The 21,688-nt window shown below is 43.2% G+C and overlaps 2 protein-coding genes across 2 annotated transcripts in view; one reads left to right on the top strand and one right to left on the bottom strand.

Moving 5' to 3' along the window:
- The window catches only part of mtrex (Mtr4 exosome RNA helicase), a 29,344-nt gene extending 22,001 nt beyond the window's left edge, over nt 1–7,343 (bottom strand). Inside the window, exons 1-11 of the mRNA XM_069672978.1 lie at nt 7,233–7,343; nt 6,684–6,824; nt 6,411–6,477; nt 6,104–6,166; nt 5,715–5,827; nt 5,343–5,517; nt 5,164–5,254; nt 4,899–5,023; nt 4,692–4,790; nt 4,478–4,598; nt 4,258–4,389 (exon numbers count right to left, since the gene is read on the bottom strand). Coding sequence (XP_069529079.1) covers nt 4,258–4,389; nt 4,478–4,598; nt 4,692–4,790; nt 4,899–5,023; nt 5,164–5,254; nt 5,343–5,517; nt 5,715–5,827; nt 6,104–6,166; nt 6,411–6,477; nt 6,684–6,824; nt 7,233–7,333 — 1,228 coding nt within the window. The 5' untranslated portion in view covers nt 7,334–7,343. The remainder of the gene's footprint in view (nt 1–4,257; nt 4,390–4,477; nt 4,599–4,691; nt 4,791–4,898; nt 5,024–5,163; nt 5,255–5,342; nt 5,518–5,714; nt 5,828–6,103; nt 6,167–6,410; nt 6,478–6,683; nt 6,825–7,232) is intronic.
- Nucleotides 7,344–7,444: 101 nt separating this feature from the next.
- On the top strand, nt 7,445–20,739 carry dhx29 (DEAH (Asp-Glu-Ala-His) box polypeptide 29). Its single transcript, XM_069673197.1, has 28 exons — nt 7,445–7,744; nt 7,966–8,039; nt 8,246–8,359; nt 8,451–8,580; nt 8,679–8,818; nt 8,904–9,047; nt 9,144–9,270; nt 9,362–9,529; nt 10,492–10,660; nt 10,775–10,895; nt 10,977–11,360; nt 11,442–11,708; nt 11,816–11,959; nt 12,539–12,715; nt 12,794–12,934; nt 13,016–13,160; nt 13,241–13,361; nt 13,478–13,562; nt 14,612–14,700; nt 15,702–15,830; nt 15,965–16,040; nt 16,142–16,366; nt 16,451–16,587; nt 17,912–18,002; nt 18,092–18,391; nt 18,463–18,594; nt 19,304–19,400; nt 20,296–20,739. Exons 1-28 carry the CDS (start codon nt 7,570–7,572, stop codon nt 20,349–20,351), a joined length of 4,158 nt encoding a protein of 1,385 aa, XP_069529298.1. The 5' UTR covers nt 7,445–7,569; the 3' UTR covers nt 20,352–20,739.
- The last annotated feature ends 949 nt before the right edge of the window (nt 20,740–21,688 follow it).

Genomic DNA, 21,688 nt, shown 5'->3' with positions numbered 1-21,688 from the left:
CGCACAAGAGATGGGCTACAGCCGGAGAAGACCACGACAGGTGCCACTCCTGTCGGCTAAGAACAGAAAACTGAGGCTACGATTCGCACAGGCTCACCAAAACTGGACAATAGAAGATGGTGAAAACGTTGCCGGGTCTGATGAGGCTCGATTTCTGCTGCGACATTCGGATGGTAGGGTCAGAATTTGGCGTTAACAGCATGAAAGCATGGATCCATCCTGCCTTGTATCAACGGTTCTTGGCATACTTTGGGCTCCTTAGTATTAACTGAGCATCGTTTAAACGCCACAGCCTGCCTGAGTATTGTTGCTGACCATGTCCATCCCTTTGTAACCACAGTGTACCCATCTTCTGATGGCTACTACCAGCAGGAGAACACATCATGTCACAAAGCTCAAATCATTTGTTTCTTGAACACAACAATGAGCTCACTGAACTCAAACGGCCTCCACAGTCACCAGATCTCAATCCAATAGAGCACCTTTGGGATGTGGTGGAAGGGGAGATTCGCATCATGGATGTGCAGCCGACAAATCTGCAGCAACTGCATGACAACATGGACCATAAGCACCTTGTTGAATCAATGCCACAAAGAATTCAGGCAGTTGTGACGGCAAAAGCACGAGCAAGGTGAGTGTATGTCTTCTATGATCGTGGAGAGACAGCCTTGGCCCGTATGAAACCCTCAAAGCTCGGGGAGAAACCCCGCAAAGCAGATAGAGGATGTCAAGTTTGAATGACAGGCATAAAAACTGTCAGGGCTAGAGCACAACTCATAAGTAGGTATAGACGACCAATATGATAAATCGGTATTAGACCATGAAGAAACCAAAACCACATGAACAGAGTTCATTAACCTCAGGCTCTGTGATTAATGTCAAAAAGAGCCACAAAGCTGCTGTGCAATCTAAAAAAACCACGACTGCTGCTTTACAGAAACACAATCATGCTCTCCGCCAAGCCGTCAGGTCTTTGCATGAGCCAAAATAAACTTCTCTGAATAGCTTTTTGATGCTGTAGCTCTTCACCCGGTCAGTTGGTTTACGTTTTCGGCACCAGTCGGTCCCCTGACTCCAAAACTACTCTGCCATTCCACACACACTTCCCAGAAACTATGTGTCACAGCCCGCAGCAGGAAGGAAAGGGGAGGGATGGGGGGGCCTCTGTTTTTGGTGTTTAAAAAAGACTGAAAACAGAGATATGGATGGAAGAAAGCTCATAGCAGAAAAGGTAGAAGAGAGAACAGAAGCGACGTGGCTCCCTCTTCTCATTATAACCCACCTACACACACACATGTCTAGAACACCAACAACCTGCCTACATACAAACTGTTAATCAATCTGGCTTTGCAACTGTTTACTACAGAGAATTGGTCCATGAGAGTTTTAACTGACAGACAATCTCGGATCCCATTGGCTACAGTCTGACGACGATATATCCTCTGGGGACAACGGGGGACATGCCGGGCCTGTAGCTGGTGGTTAGCGATAAACGACTTCCGGTCAAGACTTCCTTTTCCGCGTGCTGCATTGTTTACAGAAAAAGAAACCTCGTTTCTTTGTGATTGATTTTAATGAACGGGTCTTAAGTTTGCTGAAATGTTGACATCATGACGCAGATCAGTAAAAAGTAGAAATAAAGCTTTGTCAGGTCTGTCCTCAAGAAGAGAAGAAAACTACTTTTAAAATGCTCGTTTGTTGAACAGAGGTCGGTTTGATCTGATGCATTCGAGGAAGTCGGGAAATCTGAACGCTGAACGACTTTTGTGACACAGTGTCAAGGGAATTTATCTCAAGTTACATTTTAGATCTAGAGCAGATTGTTAGCTGTTAGCATGCAGATGTCTTTTTACAGAGATTAATAAGAAGCTAAATCATCATCAGATAGCCGCTGATGGGAGCCGGGATGTCATTACGGCGCATTATGTTCCGCCTGCTTTTGCTCTCCTCACGGACTGTTTTTCCTGCATACGCCGCAGCCTGCTGATACATGATTGGTCATTATTGAGTGTAGTACAAACAGAAACAAGAACACTTGCCGTCCCTAAAATCCACGTCCCTGCCTACAGACAAAGTAAGAAAACAACATTTATAATAGAAACTATAATAGGTTTGGATAACGAGTCTTTTCAGGTATGATTTCAGTTGAAACAACTTTTCTGTCAGCATTTAAACACAATAATTACATCTTGTAATTGCAGCTTTATAAGTGTTTAAACTACTACAACATGTTAACAGAATAATAGAGGACCATCTGCCTCGTTTTCAGAGAAAGAAAATTCTCAAAAACACATGAAACTGTGGGAAATGAGAAATTACTTTTGGCAGAGTTTCTCCATGTGTTGGTTTTTTGCAATATTAATGAAGAAATTGGCAGAGGAGGCAGAAGAAAAGGCCTGCATTGTTGGAAGAGCTCAGCATTAAAACAAACCTCCCCATTTATGAGAATGTCACAACGCAGGAAAAACAAACCGGGACGAGGGAGGAGAATGTTTCCCAAGAAAGACCTCATGTTTAATTTCACTGACAAAGCCCGAAGCAGGTGGACACGAGCCAACCTCAATCTACTGCTGGACTATCTCCCGCCCTGCAGAGATTTGTCCTTGTGAAGCAACCTCACTTATCCACTGAAGCAAACAGCGGGGCCAGCTGTGCCGCAACAATAAGCCATATTCAGGCACTCGCTCTGTGGGGAAGATCTATTCTGCTGAAGTTGCCAACTATTTAATATTTTGGTGAGTGGTTTCGCTTGCCTAATTTCGATCCACTCCCCAACACTCACTGCAGTTTGTCACAGAAAAGTATTTGTTTGGCACAATGTGCTGATAGAGTGATTTTAAATCTAATAACTGATTAATGTGATAAACTGCAGCCCACAGTGAAACAGCTCCATGTCTCTAAGAGCTGACAGGTGATGACTTACTACTGGCCCAATAACAGGCAAATATTCCACTTGCTGATAAAACAGACATGATTAAAAAATATCAGGGCTGCAACTATTTGTTATTTTGATGATTGATTCATCTGTCGACTCTTTAATGGATAAACAATAAATTGTGTAACGAAAACGTCAGAGAAAAGTGAACAGAAAAGTTTCCCACAGCCCAAAAAGAAGTCTGCTCCTGTTTTGTTTGACCAGCTCACATATGAGTCAAAGAAAAGCACCTAATTCTCACATCTAAAGGCAGATTTTTTTTTTATTTTAAGTAAGTAATAATCTTGAAGATTTCAGTTTCCTTCTCTTTGGCGGCACCTATGGAGATAAACAGTAATTGCGGGAGCACACTTTCCGATATCCAGACAGTGTCGCATGTGTGACTTCCACGGTTGCCTCCGGTTGTAACTCTTGAGTTTCCTCACTGACTCTTTCAGTCATCGATCTTTTCTTTGTTTGTTCAGCCATAGTAGATTACTGTTTACTCGCAACACTCGCAGAGACCGGAAAAGCAGCCGCTTAGCTCCGACTACCCTCTCTGGCAGACCAACCACTGCTGGCTGATGGAAAACGCGTCACTAACTGGGCGTCGCTTGTGATTTTTTTCGCAAAAGTCGCCACAGACACCCAGCCTGTAATACTGCAAACTCAAAGGCTTTCATCAGCGGGCCATAGGCTCAATCACCATTGTGTTACCTCATTCAGAGATAGTGACTTAACAGACATTTCTTTCAATGAAAATCTAAGAGATTATCACTTTAAAGCTCCTTTGAGGAAATTTGCTTTGCTTTTGTAGGTCAAAGAAAGGCATCAGTATTAATTTCAGTTGTTCTATAATGAGCTTAAAACTCCTCACAGGAGCTTTAAAAATCGTTTATTATTGGATTATTAGATAAGTTGCAGAATAAAGTTTTGTTAAAGCACTAATCAATAATTCATCTTATCGTTTCAGCCCAAGAAAGCATTATTCAATCATTAAATGTACAGTAAGGACCAGAAATCAGAGTGGTCAAATCGTCTTTACATTACAGTCAAATCAGACAAATTGCATACTATTGATCGACATCGTGCTTAATCTGCTCCACTGATGTAACCTCACTTGGCTTAGCAAAACAAAGACGATGGACGAGTGACTTCCTGCCAAAAAACATTCAACCTGACTCTGATCTTCAAATATCTGATGTGAATTTTTTACTATACTCACAAAACCATCAGGACCATTCGATATCTACTCAAACTAAACAAGCATGGCCCATGTATCACAAACACAAAGTGTATAAGCTGCATGACTTCCCGCTGACTCGCAGCACAAACACACATACCTCTGTTAAAGTCCAGTTTGGCGACCTGCAGAGCGTAGGCCTCACACTCCTTCTTGCTGAAGCTGAAAATGATAACGGGCTGGAAGTTCCTCTCCATGATCATCTTCACGATCTTAAACACACTTGATGGACCTGTGGAAAACACATAGATAAGAATTGAGATGAGTTCTTATAGGATATAAGACGTGTACACATTTTATCAGAGGAGAGAGACACACACCTCTAGTGCCTCCTTTCCGACCTCTCGGGTCCCACTTGCCCCCTCCGCTGCTGCCCCCAGAATCCCCTGCGTCTCTCAGCACCTGCATAGCTGTGTTGAAATTGTCCTCTCTGAAGTCTCCCTGAGGAAATGCAAAACACATGCAGATGTTACAGATCATATCTATCATGTGCAGACTTGGAGGAATAGAAACTGCCATTGTAATGGTCCTTACATTCTCATCAACAACCAGGTGGAGTCCATCGCCCCCTGCTGGGAAGACGTAGTGTTGCAGTGGAGTGGGACGGTAGTCTGTGTAGACTACATGGCATGGCTGCAAGAAAACATGAGACTCATTATGAAACAAAAAGAAAAACAAACAAGGGAGGAGAGACAGTGTAATACCTTAATGGTTTTTAAACAAGGCAGTTTAAATTCCCACCTGCTTGTGTAGGTGGCAGATCCACTCAGCAAACTGCCTGGCGTTGGGGATGGTGGCGGACAGGAAGACGTAATGCACATTGTCAGGAAGAAGAATGATGGTCTCCTCCCACACCACACCTCGCTCTGAACGACACAGAAAGCATTTGTTTCAAGGACACGCTCGTGTTTGCTTTCAAAGCCTCTTTTTATTTTCTACGACTTGATGTCTTTTTAATGATGATGCGACAAAAGGTCAGGTGGTCAGTGCCGTTTGTATTCTGTACCTGAATCTCTCATGTAATGGATCTCATCAAAGACGACCCACGCCACTTCCCTCATGATCTCAGAGCCTCGGTACAGCATGCTCCTCAGGATCTGGGAGAGAACATTTCAACGTGTCAGACAAACATCTCACAGCTGCTCAAAAGATCATCTTCCATATCCAATATTGACTGTGCCTCACCTCTGTTGTCATGACGAGGCAGGAGGCGGTGGGGTTGATGGTGACATCACCAGTCATCAGTCCAACATCCTGGAACTCTTCATACATCTCTCGGTACTTCTGGTTAGAGAGGGCCTTAATGGGGCTGGTGAAGATGACTCTCTGCTTCTCTCTGAGGGCCAGTGCGATGGCATATCTACAAGAGGACAGAAACAAGGTCATTAGATATGATATTAATGTATTCAAAAAGTCAGATCAATAATTTAAATGATGTGAATCTGTATTTAATAGTCAACTGAGGAGAACAAACAGGAATATACATTACAAGTATATTAACACAGCCCTCCAGACAATGTTCAACATCATGACACCGTATGTATTGAAGATACTCACTCAGCACAGACAGTCTTGCCAGCGGAGGTGTGTGCAGACACGAGCACAGACTCGTTGTTGTCGATACATAAGATGGCTTCACGTTGGAAAGGGTCGAGAATAAAAGGGTATTCCTGCAAGACGAGCAAAACATGTCAAAAGAAGAAAAAGAAAATCCCCATTAAGTAATAAAGTACTTTTAAATTACAGGTACGTGCAAGTATTTTCCCTTTTAGCAACCATCATTCGCTGTTATTCAGTTAAGAAACTTTCCCCAAAATGAGTGGAAAAAAGCTGGCCTATTTATTAACACTTATACAAATAGAAAAGATAATGTAATAGGGTAATGTTCTATGCTGAAAAATGTATTTCAACTAGTGTAAGAATTGATTTAAAAAGGCACATTATACCTTGGCTGCCTTTCCCACTCGTGCTTTCAATGGTTTATAATCATCACTGGCAGGTAGAGCAACCTGTAAGGAGAAACAAAGATTAGACAGGTGATCAGGTGAAGGTTAAGCCAAAATATATATTGTGCTGTCACCTCTGTTATCGACATATCTAAAGACAATTTGATGTGACATGTTGGACAACACTCCCCCCAAAAATCAAAACGCCAAATGAGAAAATTTCATATTTTGAAGTTTTGTAGGTTTCCTTTTACATAACATCCAGCTAAGTCAGCTTATATATATATATATATATATATATTTTTACCTCATGTGAGCATCCTTCCACAGTCTCAACTTGCTCCACTTTCACTTGGGGCATGAATTCTGCAAGACTGAAGTAAACACGACATCTGTTACTTCTTTCTTACTTCTTTCAAACATATTGTTGCAACATTTCAAGCCAGTACTTCCTATCAAAACACTCAAAATCACTGATCTTAATGGCATAAAACATATCACTTCAACTTTGTAAGTAGGTCTTTCATGACAACACCTAAGCTCTGCACAGGCATACAGTGTTATATTTAACTCATCATACTTCAGGTCATTAGCAGAGACGGTCTCATGTCGAGGTTTCTTCCCAAACACCACCTCCTCTCCTCCGTCACTGTCTGCCTCCCTCTTGATCCGGGCAGATGAACCGGCGTCCTTGTCAGTGTCATTTTTACCTGCAACTTTCCTGGAAAAGAGACAAATACAAAACTGTGGTTAGCTGACCAATTCTGGTATAATCTACAGACAAACGCTACACTAACGGATAGCTACCTAGCTAGACTTGAACAACATTTAGCTTAAGAGATCTCAACGAAATTGTAAGATTATAAAACTATAGCACAACAAAAACAAATCCCCCAAATTATTTGAGATGACAGTTATCCGCACCGTCATGCACTATATCCAATTTCAAGTTTAGTTAACTTGTTTAGTTAACTTGAAATTGGCTATAATGAATTGCTAACTAGCAGGTTGACGTTGACTGTTTCGCTCCCTGGCACGAGCACACATGATGCTGCGTTCACGGACCCTGGACACTCGATGGTTTCGAATATAAAGACCAAACGTTACAATACAATAAGCCAACATTTACCCGATATCTGGTGTCAATGACGCAGGTATCTTTTTACTCGTGCTCGTCTGTTGTTCTTCGTCAAACACGCTGAACAAGCCGTCTCCAAATGCGTCTGCCATGATTGTTAGGGGCACCCTTCCCACAATACAACACGAGGTTGCAACCGGGTAGTACTTCCGGTACGGAAGCTGTGTCATCCAAAACTCATTCAGTCTGACATGACTACGGAGAGAAACACAACTTCGCCTTATTATTGTGCTTTACACAAAAATATCACAATTTAGGACTTTACCGATGACTTGGCATCACAAAGCCACATAGAGCAGCGTCAACGGAGCAGAGTTCTGGTGATATAATGGGTGGAAAGAAGAAGAAATCAGCGGCGCAAGCGGCTACCCCGGGAGCCCCGGCTGCTGCAGCAGCAGGCAGGACTGGTGCCGCTGCACCGGGCAACGGCGTGGCGGAGGACCCGAAGAAACAGCAAGCCAACAACAAACAGGGGAAACCAGCCAAAGAGAGCAAGTCAAAAGGTTGTGTCACCTAATTAGTATTGCCTGACCACTTTTAGATATAGAAAAATCTCTGAATCATTGAGACTAACAGTTACAGTGTGACGTTGAAAGGCTGTGTTAGAGGTGTTACATTAAATGGGTGTATGCTGTAATTTACTCATTTACTGAGATTTACTGAGAAGTGGTTCAGCTTAAACATACATTGCTTTTAACTGACACCATTACTTTTACTCCTCTAGCTCCAAAAACCTACAGTCTTGCCAACACGGCCCAGGTTGACACAAGTGGAGTGTCAGACAAGTCTATACTTAAAGTAAGTCTTTGCTTCAGTAACTACACTTTGTCTTTACAGGCTTAATCTTTCAGTTTGTCTATGCTGAGTAAATGTAGCAGCTGCAACCTGTTTACTAGCTTGTAATAAACACTTATACTCATATTGGTAACCATTTTGTCAAGTATGTTTCTTGCTGAAAAACAGCCATAAATATGATACGAGTGGGATTTCACCTTTTACCACAGGTTGCTATCCAAGCTGACCTGGAGAAGAAGATCATCAAGCTGATCAATGACTTCAGGGAGGAGAATGGAGACAAAGGGCCCATATCGGGCAGACTTACGAGCAAGAAGTTGCTGGTAAAGACAAACACCCCCATAACTTCTTTTTAACTAGATCTCTTTCAATGACGTTATACTCAGAGTGGCGTTGTCTTGTGTGTGCCTGCAGGATCTGTACACAGCCCTGCAGAAGTTCAACTTTAAGAGGGATCACATCGAGGAGGCGATGAAGAGCAGCGTGCTGTACGGGGGGGATCTCCACTCTGCTCTCGACTGGCTCTGCCTCAACCTTAATGATGGTATCAAAACATCTATGCAGTATATCATCGCAGTAAAGCTCTTAACTACACAGGACAGACAAAACTTAGACTATCTTTATTTATTGTCTCTATACCAGAGGAGCTGCCTGAAGGTTTTACCCAGCAGATGCAGGAGGAGAGTCAGAAGAGCAGGCCCAGGTTCCAGCCTCCTGTCCAGGAGAAACCTGCAGCACCGAGCCCCAAAGCAACAAACGACACCCACAAAGAGGCCCCCAAGGTTTGTAGGGTTTTTTTTTAAGTGTGTTTGCGACACAGTTGTTTACTGACAAACTGTATTTAACCTTATAAGTTGTGTTTGTCAGGCCACAGAGAAGGATGAAGCTGCGAGCATGAAGGACTGGATCTTGAGGTATGCAGAGCAGAGCAGTGAGGAGGAGGAGGAGGAGGAAGAGGAAGGAGGGAGGAAGACGGCACGCAATCCTGAGCTGGATGAGAAGTTTGATCCAGTAAGCAAAATGAAAGCAGTTAAAAGGATAGAAATATATTTATTAACTTCCTTTCCTCTTGTTGCATTGTGTAGTAACTGTGTGTGTTTTGTGTAGAACGACAGGTATTTGATCCTAACTGCTCAGCTGTATGACGCCAAAGAAATGGCGGCTACTGCAAAGACAAAAGGAGACAAGCAGGGCCAGAGGATGGCACAGGACAGGATACGCATCATACAGCAAGGTGAGCGTCCTTCATCTCTTACATGCAGAGATTAAACCTTCAAACTCCCACCTTTCGGCTTACAAGGAACAAATGTATTCTCTGTTTGTAGAAATGAAGCAACTGGAGTCCCACCCCATTTTCAATCCGGCTATCAAAGTGGTAGACGCGCCTCAGAAGGAGAAGAAAACACTTCCTGTGAGTGACGACAAAGAGGACATCAGCTTCAACCTGTTTGAACAGGCCGAAAAGGCTCCACCTGCTCCTCCTGCAGAGAAAGGTTCGTCTCGCAAATAAACACCAACTGAGAGAAGTTTTTTTAAATGTTTTACAGCATATAGAAAACATAAAATAAACAATACTGTGGCTTAGTAGTCGTAATGATATGGTTACAACCTAATATACTGTATAGTAGTAGAACTGTAATAGATGCTGTATCACCTCCATATCACAAGTCATAGCCAAATTTGGGAGCTTTGCACCTCAGCTGTTTAAGCTGGATTTTAAAGCACAGCTTTATCAAAGAAGAAGGTAGAAACATTTGTGGAGACATCTGCAATATGGGGTAGACGGTAGCTCAGTCTGTATGGCCTTGGCTTGGGAGGGTGGCTGGTTCAAGTCCTGGTGCCAACCAAGCATAGAATTGGGGCTGTGGCTCAGTGTTAGAGTCTGTCCTTGGGCTTGACACTGAACTCCTAATTGCTCCCAGAATGAATGTGATGACTGACAGTTTCGGTAGCAGCCTCTGCCATCAGTGTGTGAATGGGTGAATGTGACATGTAGTGTAAAAGCAGCTTTGAGTGGTCACAAGACTAGAAAAGCACAGTCCATTGACCATTTCCTGCGCTCTGTTGATGAATGCGCTGAATGCGATCAGGGCAGCCCGCTCACTCTGACACCTCTCAGGGTCCTGTTTGTGCATGTGTGTATTTCAGGCCTTTGTGTGTAGCATGTTTGTAAAAACAGAGTAAAATAAAGTATTTCCCCTCATGGATTATTATTCTGAAGTGTTGTTGCAGACATGCTTGATGTCTGCCACTTGCACATTTTGCATTCAGTGTTAAAATGCTACACGAATAATGGCTAGTAAAGTTTTGATCAAGGCCACCCCATTACAAAAATACATTCATCTGAAGCTGGCGGCCATTTTTAAAAAATAAAATAGGTGGGAAAAAAAGTCCAAAATGAATTGAAATTGGCCTTCATTCCTTGCTGATCATTTTGTTGCCTTTTCCTTTGCAGTTGTGAAAAAGAACGAGCCGAAGGACATTCGCAATTTTGACTACACCGCCCGCAGCTGGACAGGAAAGTCCCCCAAACAGTTCCTCATCGACTGGGTCCGAAAGAACCTGCCCAAGAGTCCCCCACCCGCTTTTCACAAGGTGGCTGCTGGAAGATACTGGAGATGCAGGTAAGTGTGTGTTTACATGTTTTTTGTGTCCCTATTCTAACATACAAATAAGTTCATTCGAGTCTGCTGATAATGAATTCATAAATATTGATTTGGTGTCTTTGCATTCGTCAGGGTGCGAGTTCAGAAGCCAGAAGATTTTCTTGAAGTTTGTCCAACGATCGTGACTGAGGACAGCATGCAGGCTCAGCACCTGGCAGCCACACTGGCACTCTACACTCTGGTCAAAGGACAGGTAATATGTGCTGGACCGCTTGACCTCATATTTCTCTTATAATTTATTCACACAAACCCCTCTCAATTTTTCCCCTCTCAGTCTGTGCACCAGCTCCTCCCTCCGACCTACAGGGACGTGTGGCTTGAGTGGAGAGACAGCGAGCAGCAGCAACAGGAAGAGAGCCGCACTGCAGCCAACAAACCCAGAGACCAGTTCATCTCCCGCCTTCTGACCAGACTCAAACAGCAGCAGAACCAGCACCAAGAGTCTGGATCACAGGGCCAGCTGGGACAAGAGAGGGCTGGGGATGAAGAGCCGGAGGAGTCCTGGGAGAACCTGGCTGGTCTTGATCTTGGAGAGGGAGGAGAAGAAGTTGAGGAAAAGAATGACAAAAGAGGGAGGAAGGGAGGGGAAGCAGCACTTGAAGCATCCAGAGAGCTCTTGAAGAAGCTGAAGAAGTCCTCGATGGCCCAAAAACTGCAGGTAAATACACTAAAGCATGTTCAAAATTTAAGATGTTTTCATCTTAAATATTAAAGTAATTCAACGTCTCTTTCCTTCAAGGCCGAGCGACAGCAGCTTCCAGTCTTCCAACACCGACATCGGGTCCTGGAGGCTCTGCAGCGTCACCCTGTGGTGGTGGTGGCAGGTGAGACGGGCAGTGGGAAGAGTACTCAGATTCCTCAGTTCCTCCTGGAGGAGCTGTTAACGGGAGGCAAAGAGGCAAAGCCCTGCAACATCGTGGTGACGCAGCCCCGCAGGATCTCTGCCATGAGCCTGGCCTGCAGGGTCAGCCAGGAGATCGGCTGCGAGGACGGACCGGGATCGAAGGTGAAAATACATCGAATATCATCATAAATATGAAAGCTTGTGTTAAAATGATAATGTAGTATAAGGAGGCTTTAATGCTCATGTTTAGTGTTGAAATCTTGTTTCAGTCGTCGCTGTGTGGGTACCAAATCCGGATGGAGAACCAGTCGGGGGAGTGGACCCGCCTGCTTTACTGCACTACTGGAGTTCTGCTCAGGAAACTACAGCATGACAGACACCTCAGCTCCCTGACGCACATCATCGTAGACGAGGTACTGATATTTCCTTATCGTAAACGGGATTTGAAGATTGTAAATGTCTCACAACCCTGTGTGAGGACATATTAAAAGTGTACTTTCCACCAGGAGGAATTCTCCCATGGAAAAAGCCGCTGTCAGTCAAAGCTAATGTTCTCTGTAATCGATAGAAGCAATAATATTTGAAATTGGCACCATAGCTGTGGAGAAAGTTGCACAAACAGCTCGTGGTTTCGCCCATTGTACATTCCTACAACACCCAGCGTGCATTGCGCCCCTCCCTCTGGAAGGAACGGCCCGACGTAATTTGTCTTGTTGAAGAAATCAAAAAGCTGTTTTTATTGGCATGATCAGGAGCTTGATTGTTGAAGAGATAAACACAGGAGTGTTTGTCCTACAGGAGGTGGAGAAGAAAATGTCTAACCTCTAATTGCAGTTTTTTAAGTTGTAGAACGTGCTTTGATTTTGCCTCTTTTTCCTTATAACATTAAACAACACCATTAATATTGCTCTGTCTAAAATCCACCGACCCTTAATTAACCCGATCAAGATAGCATGTTACAAAGTCTGTGCTTATACATGCTTTAATTCCAGGTCCATGAGCGCAGTGTCCAGTCAGACTTCCTGTTAACCATCCTGAAAGATGTTGTCATGAGGAGATCAGACCTGCAGCTGATCCTGATGAGCGCCACAGTCGACTGTAACAAGTTCTCCAACTACTTCAACCGCTGCCCAGTGATCAACATCCCTGGCAGGACCTTCCCAGTGGAGGTAAGAAACCTTTGACTTAGAAAAAGGATAAGGTAGGAGAACAGGGATATGCTCAAGCGCCTGTGGTTTGGATTTTAGGTGTCCCACTTAGAGGACATCGTGGAGGAGATGGGCTACGTCCTGGAAAAGGACTCGGAGTACAGCCAGAAAATCCTTGAAGAAGAAGAGGAAGTCAGCGTCTCTGTCACACAAAAAGGTGGCAAGACGTTACAGCACCAGGTAACGTCTCTCTTTAGAAGTATTACTATATGTGGTAGTGGTGTGTTACCTATATATGTAACCTGCTTCTGTCTGTTCCAGGAGGTGATCATGAGGGACTCTTCCTCCGGCTGGGACCTGGGCCCAGATCTGGACCACTTCAGCAGCAGGACTCGGCATGTGCTGCAGTACATGAATCCTAATAAGATCAACATGGACTTACTGGTTGACCTCATCGACTACCTAGGTACGACACACTGAAATATTCATGTCTGTTTTTAGGTCTTGTCGCGTGTTTTTTTTAAATGTATTTTTGTGCTTTGCCAGATAAATCCCCACAATTTGCAGAGGTGGAAGGAGCCGTTCTCGTGTTCCTGCCTGGTCTGGCTCACATCCAGCAGCTCTTCGACTTTCTCACCTCAGACAAGAGGTTCAAGGATAAAAACAGGTCACATATATAAACTTATGTAATAATATTTGATCCATTACAACCCCCCTCGAAAACAGGATAAATGGTGGAACACATAAACATTTACATTTGTCTTTTTAATTTGCCTCTTAAAGGTACAAGATTGTTGCTCTTCACTCGACTCTCTCGTCGAAGGACCAGGCTGCTGCCTTCACAGTGCCCCCTGCTGGAGTCAGAAAGGTACTACAAAGAATGTGGTATCATAATGCACTGATAAGTAACAGTTAATGTAATGTGTTTAACGCTTTTTTAAAACTATCTCACACTAAAAATGGTCTTGTTTAGTTAAGAAAAATGGACTTATATACTCCATAAACTAGGGATGGGTACCGAGACGCGGTATTAAACGGGCCCAGGGCTGAATTATGAAGTACCGCAGTATTGATAAACATCCGACGTTATCGGTTCTGCTTTCGGTACTGGAGAAATAAAGAAAATAAATGTCTATTATTTTATTTTAATATATTATTACTACGAAAAATTGTTCTAACCGTTTCTAATTTGCAATAAGGTTAAGACATTCATCTGTGATGCATATTCCAATCCAGAAGAGAGATCCCTCGCGGAGCCTGTGTGCGGGGGGCGGGGCAGCTGCTCTTTCACACACGCTACAGCGCGCACACATACACGCGCGCGCACACAAGAGATCCTGCTTGTTACGATGGCGGAGAGAACTTAACATTGAAAAGTTAGATTAAACTTCACCAGAGTCGATGCCGACGATGTTCGTTTCCACAAGTGCATCAACACTTTTGCTTGTAAGGGCGGAAAGACGAGCAATCTGTCCAAATAGCTGTCTGATGTGCCTCATAAACAGGCAGACATGCGCCACACTTATCACTGGACGCTGTTACCCAGCAAACTTAGTACACGTGACGAACCGGGTTAATTGATAAGCCCCGCCCACTACCAGACAGCCAAATTTGTTTCCATCATCACAACATAGTCTGTAATAGTGATTTCTAAACATTGCTGTTTCTTTTTCTGTGAATAATTGTTTATTTTATATTTCAGAAAATAAAGCAATCTTAATTCTGTTCTTAATTTCTTTCATTTTTTCTCCTAAAAAATAACAAATAGAACCGATAAGAATGCCATTAAAGTACCGGGTCGTTAAGCGGTATCGATAGTAATACTGTTAAAATCTTAATGATACCCATCCCTACCATGAACGAATATATTCATAAGTCCTGACCCTACTGTTACGCTCTGCTTTGTGTCTCTCTTAGATCGTCCTGTCGACTAACATTGCTGAGACAGGCGTGACTATTCCTGACGTCGTGTTTGTCATCGACACCGGGAAGACCAAAGAAAACAAGTAAGGGCTCAAATATTGTTATAATATTATTTCTATGAACTATTGACAGACTTCTGTTTTCATAGAGGTTAAAGTACTGGATCTGTTTTATTTCAGTCAACAAAACAAATTGTATTTGTCTGATATTATGAAACAAAAAACAGTCCACAGCCGTGCTAGGTGTGCTTTGAGCTAAATGCTAACATTAGCATGCTAAAACGCTCACAATGACAATGCTCACATGATGATGTTCAGCAGGTATAATGTTTAACTTGTTCACCATCTTTGTTTAGCTTGCAAACATTGCTGGACAAACCATCCTGATAATGGCGCTAGATCCATGGTTCTCAACTGGTGGGTCGAGACCCAAAAGTGGGTCGCAGAGCTGTTTTCCGTGGGCGCTTGAAAAAAAAAATTGTAGCAAAAAGTCGATGCTGCGCTTTTATTTTGAAGGACATAGGTTTCCTATGATGTGCATGCAGTAGTAGTGTAGTTTACATTCTTGAAACTTAATGAGCCGGTCAGTTGTTGCATTTATGTTGCACTTTTTTAGTTTACACTGCCACCTGCTGGTCATTTTGGTTGACTCTTACAGTATTGGATTGGATTGGATTAGATTTATTTCGAACATGTACAAAAGGTCATACAGAAAACAATAATTACACAATGGGAAAAAAAACACAGTAACAGATTGTCGAATAGTTGATGACTCTGTATACACATCCGAAAAGGAGTGGGAAGAAGTACAAACAATATACTGTTGCGATTTATAATTAAGGAGGTGGTGGTGGCTCCTGACGCTCGACCAGAGGAGAACCAGTGCAATAGATAATACCCATCAATAAAAAAGCTTATTTCAACCTCATGGTGGCGCTAAAGGAAAAGCCTAAGGATCATCGAAATCATGAGGAAACTTTATCGTGAAACATGAGATATTTGAATAAAGTTTTATGGCAATTCAGCCAATAATTCTGGAGATATTTCAGTCTGTGATTATTTCATTATCATCCTGTGTCGTTCAGGTACCACGAGAGCAGCCAGATGAGTTCTCTGGTGGAAACGTTTGTTTCCAAAGCCAGCGCCCTCCAGAGGCAGGGCAGAGCGGGGCGCGTACGAAGCGGCTTCTGCTTCAGACTCTACCCGAAGTTCAGGTATGGAGGTGATCATTCATTTTGCAGAGACGGGAATGAAACCACAAAGCAGGGCAACAATTAAAAGAAACAATGTGATATTCCTTCTGTAGGTCACGTGCTGATCTTTTTAACTCTTGTTTAACCCCCTTTAGGTTTAACTCCTTCATGGATTACTCCATTCCAGAGATCCTACGAGTCCCGCTGGAGGAGCTCTGTCTTCATATTATGGTGAACAAACCAGACGCAGACACACATCTGTGAAGTATTTTTTATTTTCTACCACATGTGGAAACATTATATTTAAGGTCTCCTTCGCTCCGCTCATGTAGAAATGCCAGTACGGCTCCCCGGAGGACTTCCTGAGCCGGGCCCTGGATCCTCCTCAGCCTCAGTCTGTCAGTAACGCCGTCAACCTCCTGAGGAAGATCGGCGCGTGTCACCCCGACAATCACGTCCTGACCCCACTGGGGCACCACCTGGCGAGTCTGCCCGTCAACGTGAAGATCGGCAAGATGCTCATCTATGGAGCCATCCTCGGCTGCCTGGAGCCCATAGTGAGTCACACTGTTGTCAAACAATAGTGTCTTTATTATAATTTCATTCATATTTTCATAACTTTCAATCATGATTTGTTTAAGGCAACCATCGCGGCAGCCATCACAGAGAAGTCTCCCTTCTCCACACCGATGAACAGGAAGGACGAAGCCAACCTGGCCAAAGCCGCCCTGGCAGTAGCCAACTCTGATCACCTGACGATATATAATGCATATCTGGGGTAAAAACTGCAGACTTTGTATTTTACTTTAGGATCATATGAAGGATTTTTGGGAGCCCAAATTGTGATTTAATGTCACAGAGATGTCACTTAAATCCAAGCCATGCCATTAGTAGCCTCCAGACCCAGCCATAGAACTGTGGTAAGCTTTGGAAAAGAATAGAGATGAAATTAACCTCAAGAAATCACATGGTTTTGGGGATTAAACAGGTATGTTAAGGTCTAGGAAAGCATTTATTTCAGTTACCTCCCAAAAGAATGTAAAAAACGGTCGGGTGGGTTGGTCGGGTCGGGTCGGGTCCGTCGGTCGGTAATTTAAGTAAATCTAAATTATAAAACTAACATGTATATATATAAAATGTAAACATATGTTACAGGAAGGTAGAGGTCTTAATGTGCCATACTGTCTTCAGAGTTGTAAATGTGCAATTACAGTGTACAGCATGTCAATGAGCAAATGTGCAAATACAGTGATTAGAGGTCTTAAAGGGCCAGTTCGCTGATTTACAACCTCAGTCCTATCATGCTATTATGGGGAGCTAATGCCATTATGGTAGGAAAAAAAAATGCAATTTGGCTCTGTGCCTTTGGAGGACGCTATCCGCTTCTCCAATGGGCCCTGGAAAACCTCCAACTTTCCCTCCCAGACAGTCATGTCACGAGTCATGTCTCGTTCAAAATCGTCAGGTTTGAAATGGAGACGGCAGACGTGAAGATTTTTTAGACGATCCACCGGTATATTTTCGTCCTATTTCGGATTCTGTACCGCTCTGAGCAATTGCCTGCAGCGAAACGGAAGCATCACTCCAGCGTCTCTCACTGGGCCGTTTCTTTCAGACGGAGGGGCGCAATGCACGCTGGGTGTTGTAGGAAGGGGCGAATTGCTCCTTTAATGTGCCAGTACAGTATGCAAAGATGCTTATGTGCAGATACAGTGATGAAGTGGTATTGAACGTTTAGGGTGAATCATGTGCAAATTTGAGCAGTTTTAACGTGGAAATAAAATAATAGTCCTACTTTAATCATTTTCATAATTAATCAAACAACTTTCTATTATCTGGAGCTATCTGAGATTATTTAGTTATGACATTGCTACTCCAAAATAAAACACTTAATGTTAGGTACAAGTGAAGACTAAAATGCAACAAACATGTCAATAAATGTATATGCTCAATTACTAATCATAGAGCTTATTTTCTCTTCTTGTTTTCCTCTAGTTTTTGATCATGAAATCATCATGAATTGTATTTAACGGGTCAAATAACAGTCTTAAATTCCATTTATTCCATCCCGTTACTGTAATGTAATCCTGTCGCACTTTAAGGTGGAAGAACTCCCAGAATGAGGGACAGAGAACAGAAATGTCCTACTGCAGGAAACACTTCCTCAACCGCACAGCTCTCATCACAATAGAGGTAAGACATTATTCTCCTTTTGAACTTCATTATCTGCTTCTTCCACCTCCTGACTAATCCTGCATGTTCTAATCCCGTCTCCTCTTCAGGATGTGAAGCACGAGCTGATGAGGATGATGGAGCAGGTAGGTTTCTGGTCGTCTCGCTCCTCCTCCTCTCGTTCTAAGGCACAGACGGCCTCCTTGTCCAGGCAGCAGATCTCCGTCCTGAACGCAGTGCTGACCGCGGGGCTGTACGACAGCGTGGCCCGGGTCCTGTGCACCCCCTCTGTGGATGTTCTGGAGCGAGTGGCCTGCACGGTGGAGACGCCCCAGGGGAAGGCTCAGGTCCACCCCTCATCTGTGAACCGCAACCTGCAGACGCACGGCTGGCTGCTGTACCAGGAGAAGGTGAAGTGTGTGTGTGTGTTGTATCTGTTTATCTGTGAGCCACATTTGTGCTAACATGTGTTCATCTGCAGGTGAAGTACACAAAGATCTACCTGCGAGACACCTCTCTGATACCTCCTTTCCCCATGCTGCTGTTTGGAGGTGACATCGACATTCAGCACAGAGAGAGGCTCATCACACTCGACGGATGGATTCACTTCCAGGTCAGAGGTCACGAGGGGTTTCTCTGGTGTTGATTTTGGCTGCGGTGGAATAGTCCTTTTTGGTTAGGAAGGTTCCTATCAGAGTGAAACGATGTGGAAGTGTTAAAGTGTCGGCCATGATAAGAGCAGTTCGAATTCTGTATATGATAAGGAAAGGAGCTTCACTGCTTCCTTTATTATCTCCTTTAGCATAGGAAACACTGGAGCATCCTTTATGAAAGGAGAGAAGGAAATAACGACCCAAAATTCCTTGCGACAGCAACATTCTGCGATCTTAATGAGGTCACATTTATCACCGAGTTGTACACGTTTATATGACTGCATGAAACAACATGGTGACAAAGCACTGGTCAATAAATGCGCTCTTTGTAGTCCATCATGGGTAGATTGTAGTTTTTGAACTACGTGACATCGGTCACATCCGCCCAGTGTAAGTGCACGGCGGTCGACTTTTCCTCACTCCTTTTGAATTCTCCTCACACCTTTCCTTGACCTCATGTCGTTTTCCATCGAGGTCAAGGAAAAGTTGTCAGAAAAAGACAGGGGGGGATTCTTTGGACTTTTCGACCGCAGCCTGTGTCATTCCTCCTCTACCCCTTCCTGTAGCCCCACCAGAATCATGTAAACTTAACTTTGTAGGCCAGTAAAATGGATCTTTTCTATCTATATAAGCTTTTTTTAACTAAATCCTTATTGTTCACCCATAAAGGCTCCCGTGCGAATCGGTGTAATCTTCAAACACCTGAGGAAGCTTATGGACTCTCTGCTCGAGAAGAAGCTGGAGAACCCGAGGATGAGTCTGGAAGGTAAGCTCAAGAATTTTAATGTTTTTAAATACTGAATGACGTGCATTTTGGATGTTTAAAAACAACAAATATAAGCTTTGTTTTTATTATTATTATTTTCAAGCCAAATGACCTGCCAGGGACGTTGGAACTATTTTCTGGGAGGGGGTGCTGTGTTAAATGCATCAATCTAGTGCACTTTGAGAGCGAAATTTGAGAGCCTAGATGTATGAGGAAGTTTGTGCTCTTGTAAACAATTGAAACCATCTGATAAATAGCCTAAACTGTTTACACTTTCGCTGCCCGATCAGCTGCAGGCACACGCTGTCACGCACATCTCCCACTCGGCAAGTACTCTATTATCTGCTATGCCTTTTGCCTGCATTGACCAAAATGAGCTGTCACCTGTGCGCACGGTTTATGCAACTCAAATGCAGCATTGCACACACACTATGCCACTGTGGCCGTGTTGGCAATTAGCTTGCATTGCACTTTCACTTGTTGGCAAAAATACTTTCACTTCCATTAAAGGCGTATTAAAAGCGTTAATACAGACAAATCCTTGTTGAATTCAGACCTGTGGTGTTTTTTGATTGGGTTAGGTAATAATGAGAGGGACAGAACGTGATAAACGCCAATGTAAGCGCTGAAAACAAGTTTATTATTATTTTAATTGTGGTGAAAACCGAGACTATTTGGTGTTTTACAAATATTTGCGAGGACTCTGGACACCCAGCTTGACACTGGGACAATCCCAGGTAATGTCGATAGGGGGTGCTGTCACACCCCTACTTCCTATGTGCCTGTGACCTGCCTGTTGTGTTTTTTGATTGAATATTACATTTTAAGTATTGTAACATGTAAATACACTAAACTTATACACTTAAAAAGATTTCTCTGTGTCTGTTCGCTGTAGGTGAAAGGACCATCCAGCTGATTCTGGATCTGATCAAGTCAGAGCATGGTGTGTGATATCAGACCACCAAAAGGATCTGACTGCCTCAGAGGAACCTGCTACCTGCTCCTTTTCTCACACCATCGACAGACCTCTGCGATCATCGGTCACAGGGACAAAGTGCTTCCTGTTTTCAAGATAAAAGCTCCGGAAGACAAACAGCACCGAGCAGACTGAAGGTGAACTGATTATCAGGAACTCTTACTCACATTGAGGAAGAATGTATCATATGCAAATATATATGCTGAAATTAGAGAAGAAAGAACATATTAATGGAAAATTATGGTGTCAAAAGTGATGGAATAAAGCTGTATACATTTTTATTTCAACCTTTCAGTGTTTCATGGTTATCTGTCTGACATAAATAGTATATGTCACGACTTGCAGAGCTTAAATATGTACACTCTAGTCATTAGTTAACAAGTTAACATTTGACAGGAATCTTAAGATTTATTGACCAGCTCCAGTCATGTTTTAAGACATATAAAATGCTCTGCTTGAAATAATGAATTGTGTCTGATATGTTTTTACCTTGTAAAAATCCTCCCAAGGCATCTCCTCCTTTTCCCTCATTAAAAATTCCTGAATCTGCATAGTCCCCGCCCACTATGCAAATTTCCAACCACCACCTCCATCGTGGCAACTTGTTGAAACTTGGCTAGCTTGAAATGTAGTCATTAGTAGTAGTGACGTTAACGTTAGCAGTCAGAAGTGAGTTTGCAAAAATTACGATGACGGTTACAGCTGGCTCGCGCATCGCTGAAGTGGTTGCCACAGGTTACACATAATGATATGCATAGCATCACCCCGTCCATTAACGGGATTGGCTCCTTAGGTTTGTGACATCACAAACCCTGCCAATCTGTAAACGTGTTGTTCAGCCTGTCCTTGGTACACTGCAGTTTAAAAGCAGACAGGCCCAGCCATGGAGATGACTGCTGATGTTGTCCCTGATATGTCTTGTAGCACATGAAGAACACCACATGGGGATGTTTACAAGGTTAAACACTTGATTTTCACTGGAGGGGGTCTTTGAACAAATTAGCATGACTTTAGATGGAGTAGGCCAGAGCTATGGCTCTTAAATACACCAGAAGAAAAGTCAGACATGAAAGTGTTCTGTGGTGTCACTACGTGAGCAGCTTTGAATCATAGAAATAAGAAGAGAAACTGTGAATAGAGAAATAGTTCTTTTATTCAGACAAAACCAAGACCAAATATATTGCACCATGAAATGCAACATAATTCCTCTTTACCTCTTTACACCTGCAGTTTCAAACAGGCTCATTTTCACAAATGGCTGTTTTTAACATAAAAAAATGATAGAAATAATCAATCTTGTCACTAATGGTTA

The sequence above is a fragment of the Semicossyphus pulcher genome, unplaced genomic scaffold (genome assembly GCF_022749685.1).
Source record: "Semicossyphus pulcher isolate SPU_LCO1_2020_fin unplaced genomic scaffold, fSemPul1.0.p SCAF_22, whole genome shotgun sequence".
In the NCBI taxonomy this organism is placed as follows: Eukaryota; Metazoa; Chordata; class Actinopteri; order Labriformes; family Labridae; genus Semicossyphus; species Semicossyphus pulcher.
The sequence above is the reverse complement of the archived record's forward strand: the minus strand, read 5'-3'. Positions and strand labels throughout refer to the sequence as shown.

Coding starts and splice junctions, on each gene's coding strand:
- dhx29 (XM_069673197.1), top strand. CDS start 7,570: ATGGGTGGAAAGAAGAAGAAATCAGCGGCGCAAGCGGCTACCCCGGGA. Junction 8,360..8,450: donor TTACGAGCAAGAAGTTGCTG/GTAAAGACAAAC, acceptor GTGTGCCTGCAG/GATCTGTACACAGCCCTGCA. Junction 11,361..11,441: donor CGATGGCCCAAAAACTGCAG/GTAAATACACTA, acceptor CTTTCCTTCAAG/GCCGAGCGACAGCAGCTTCC.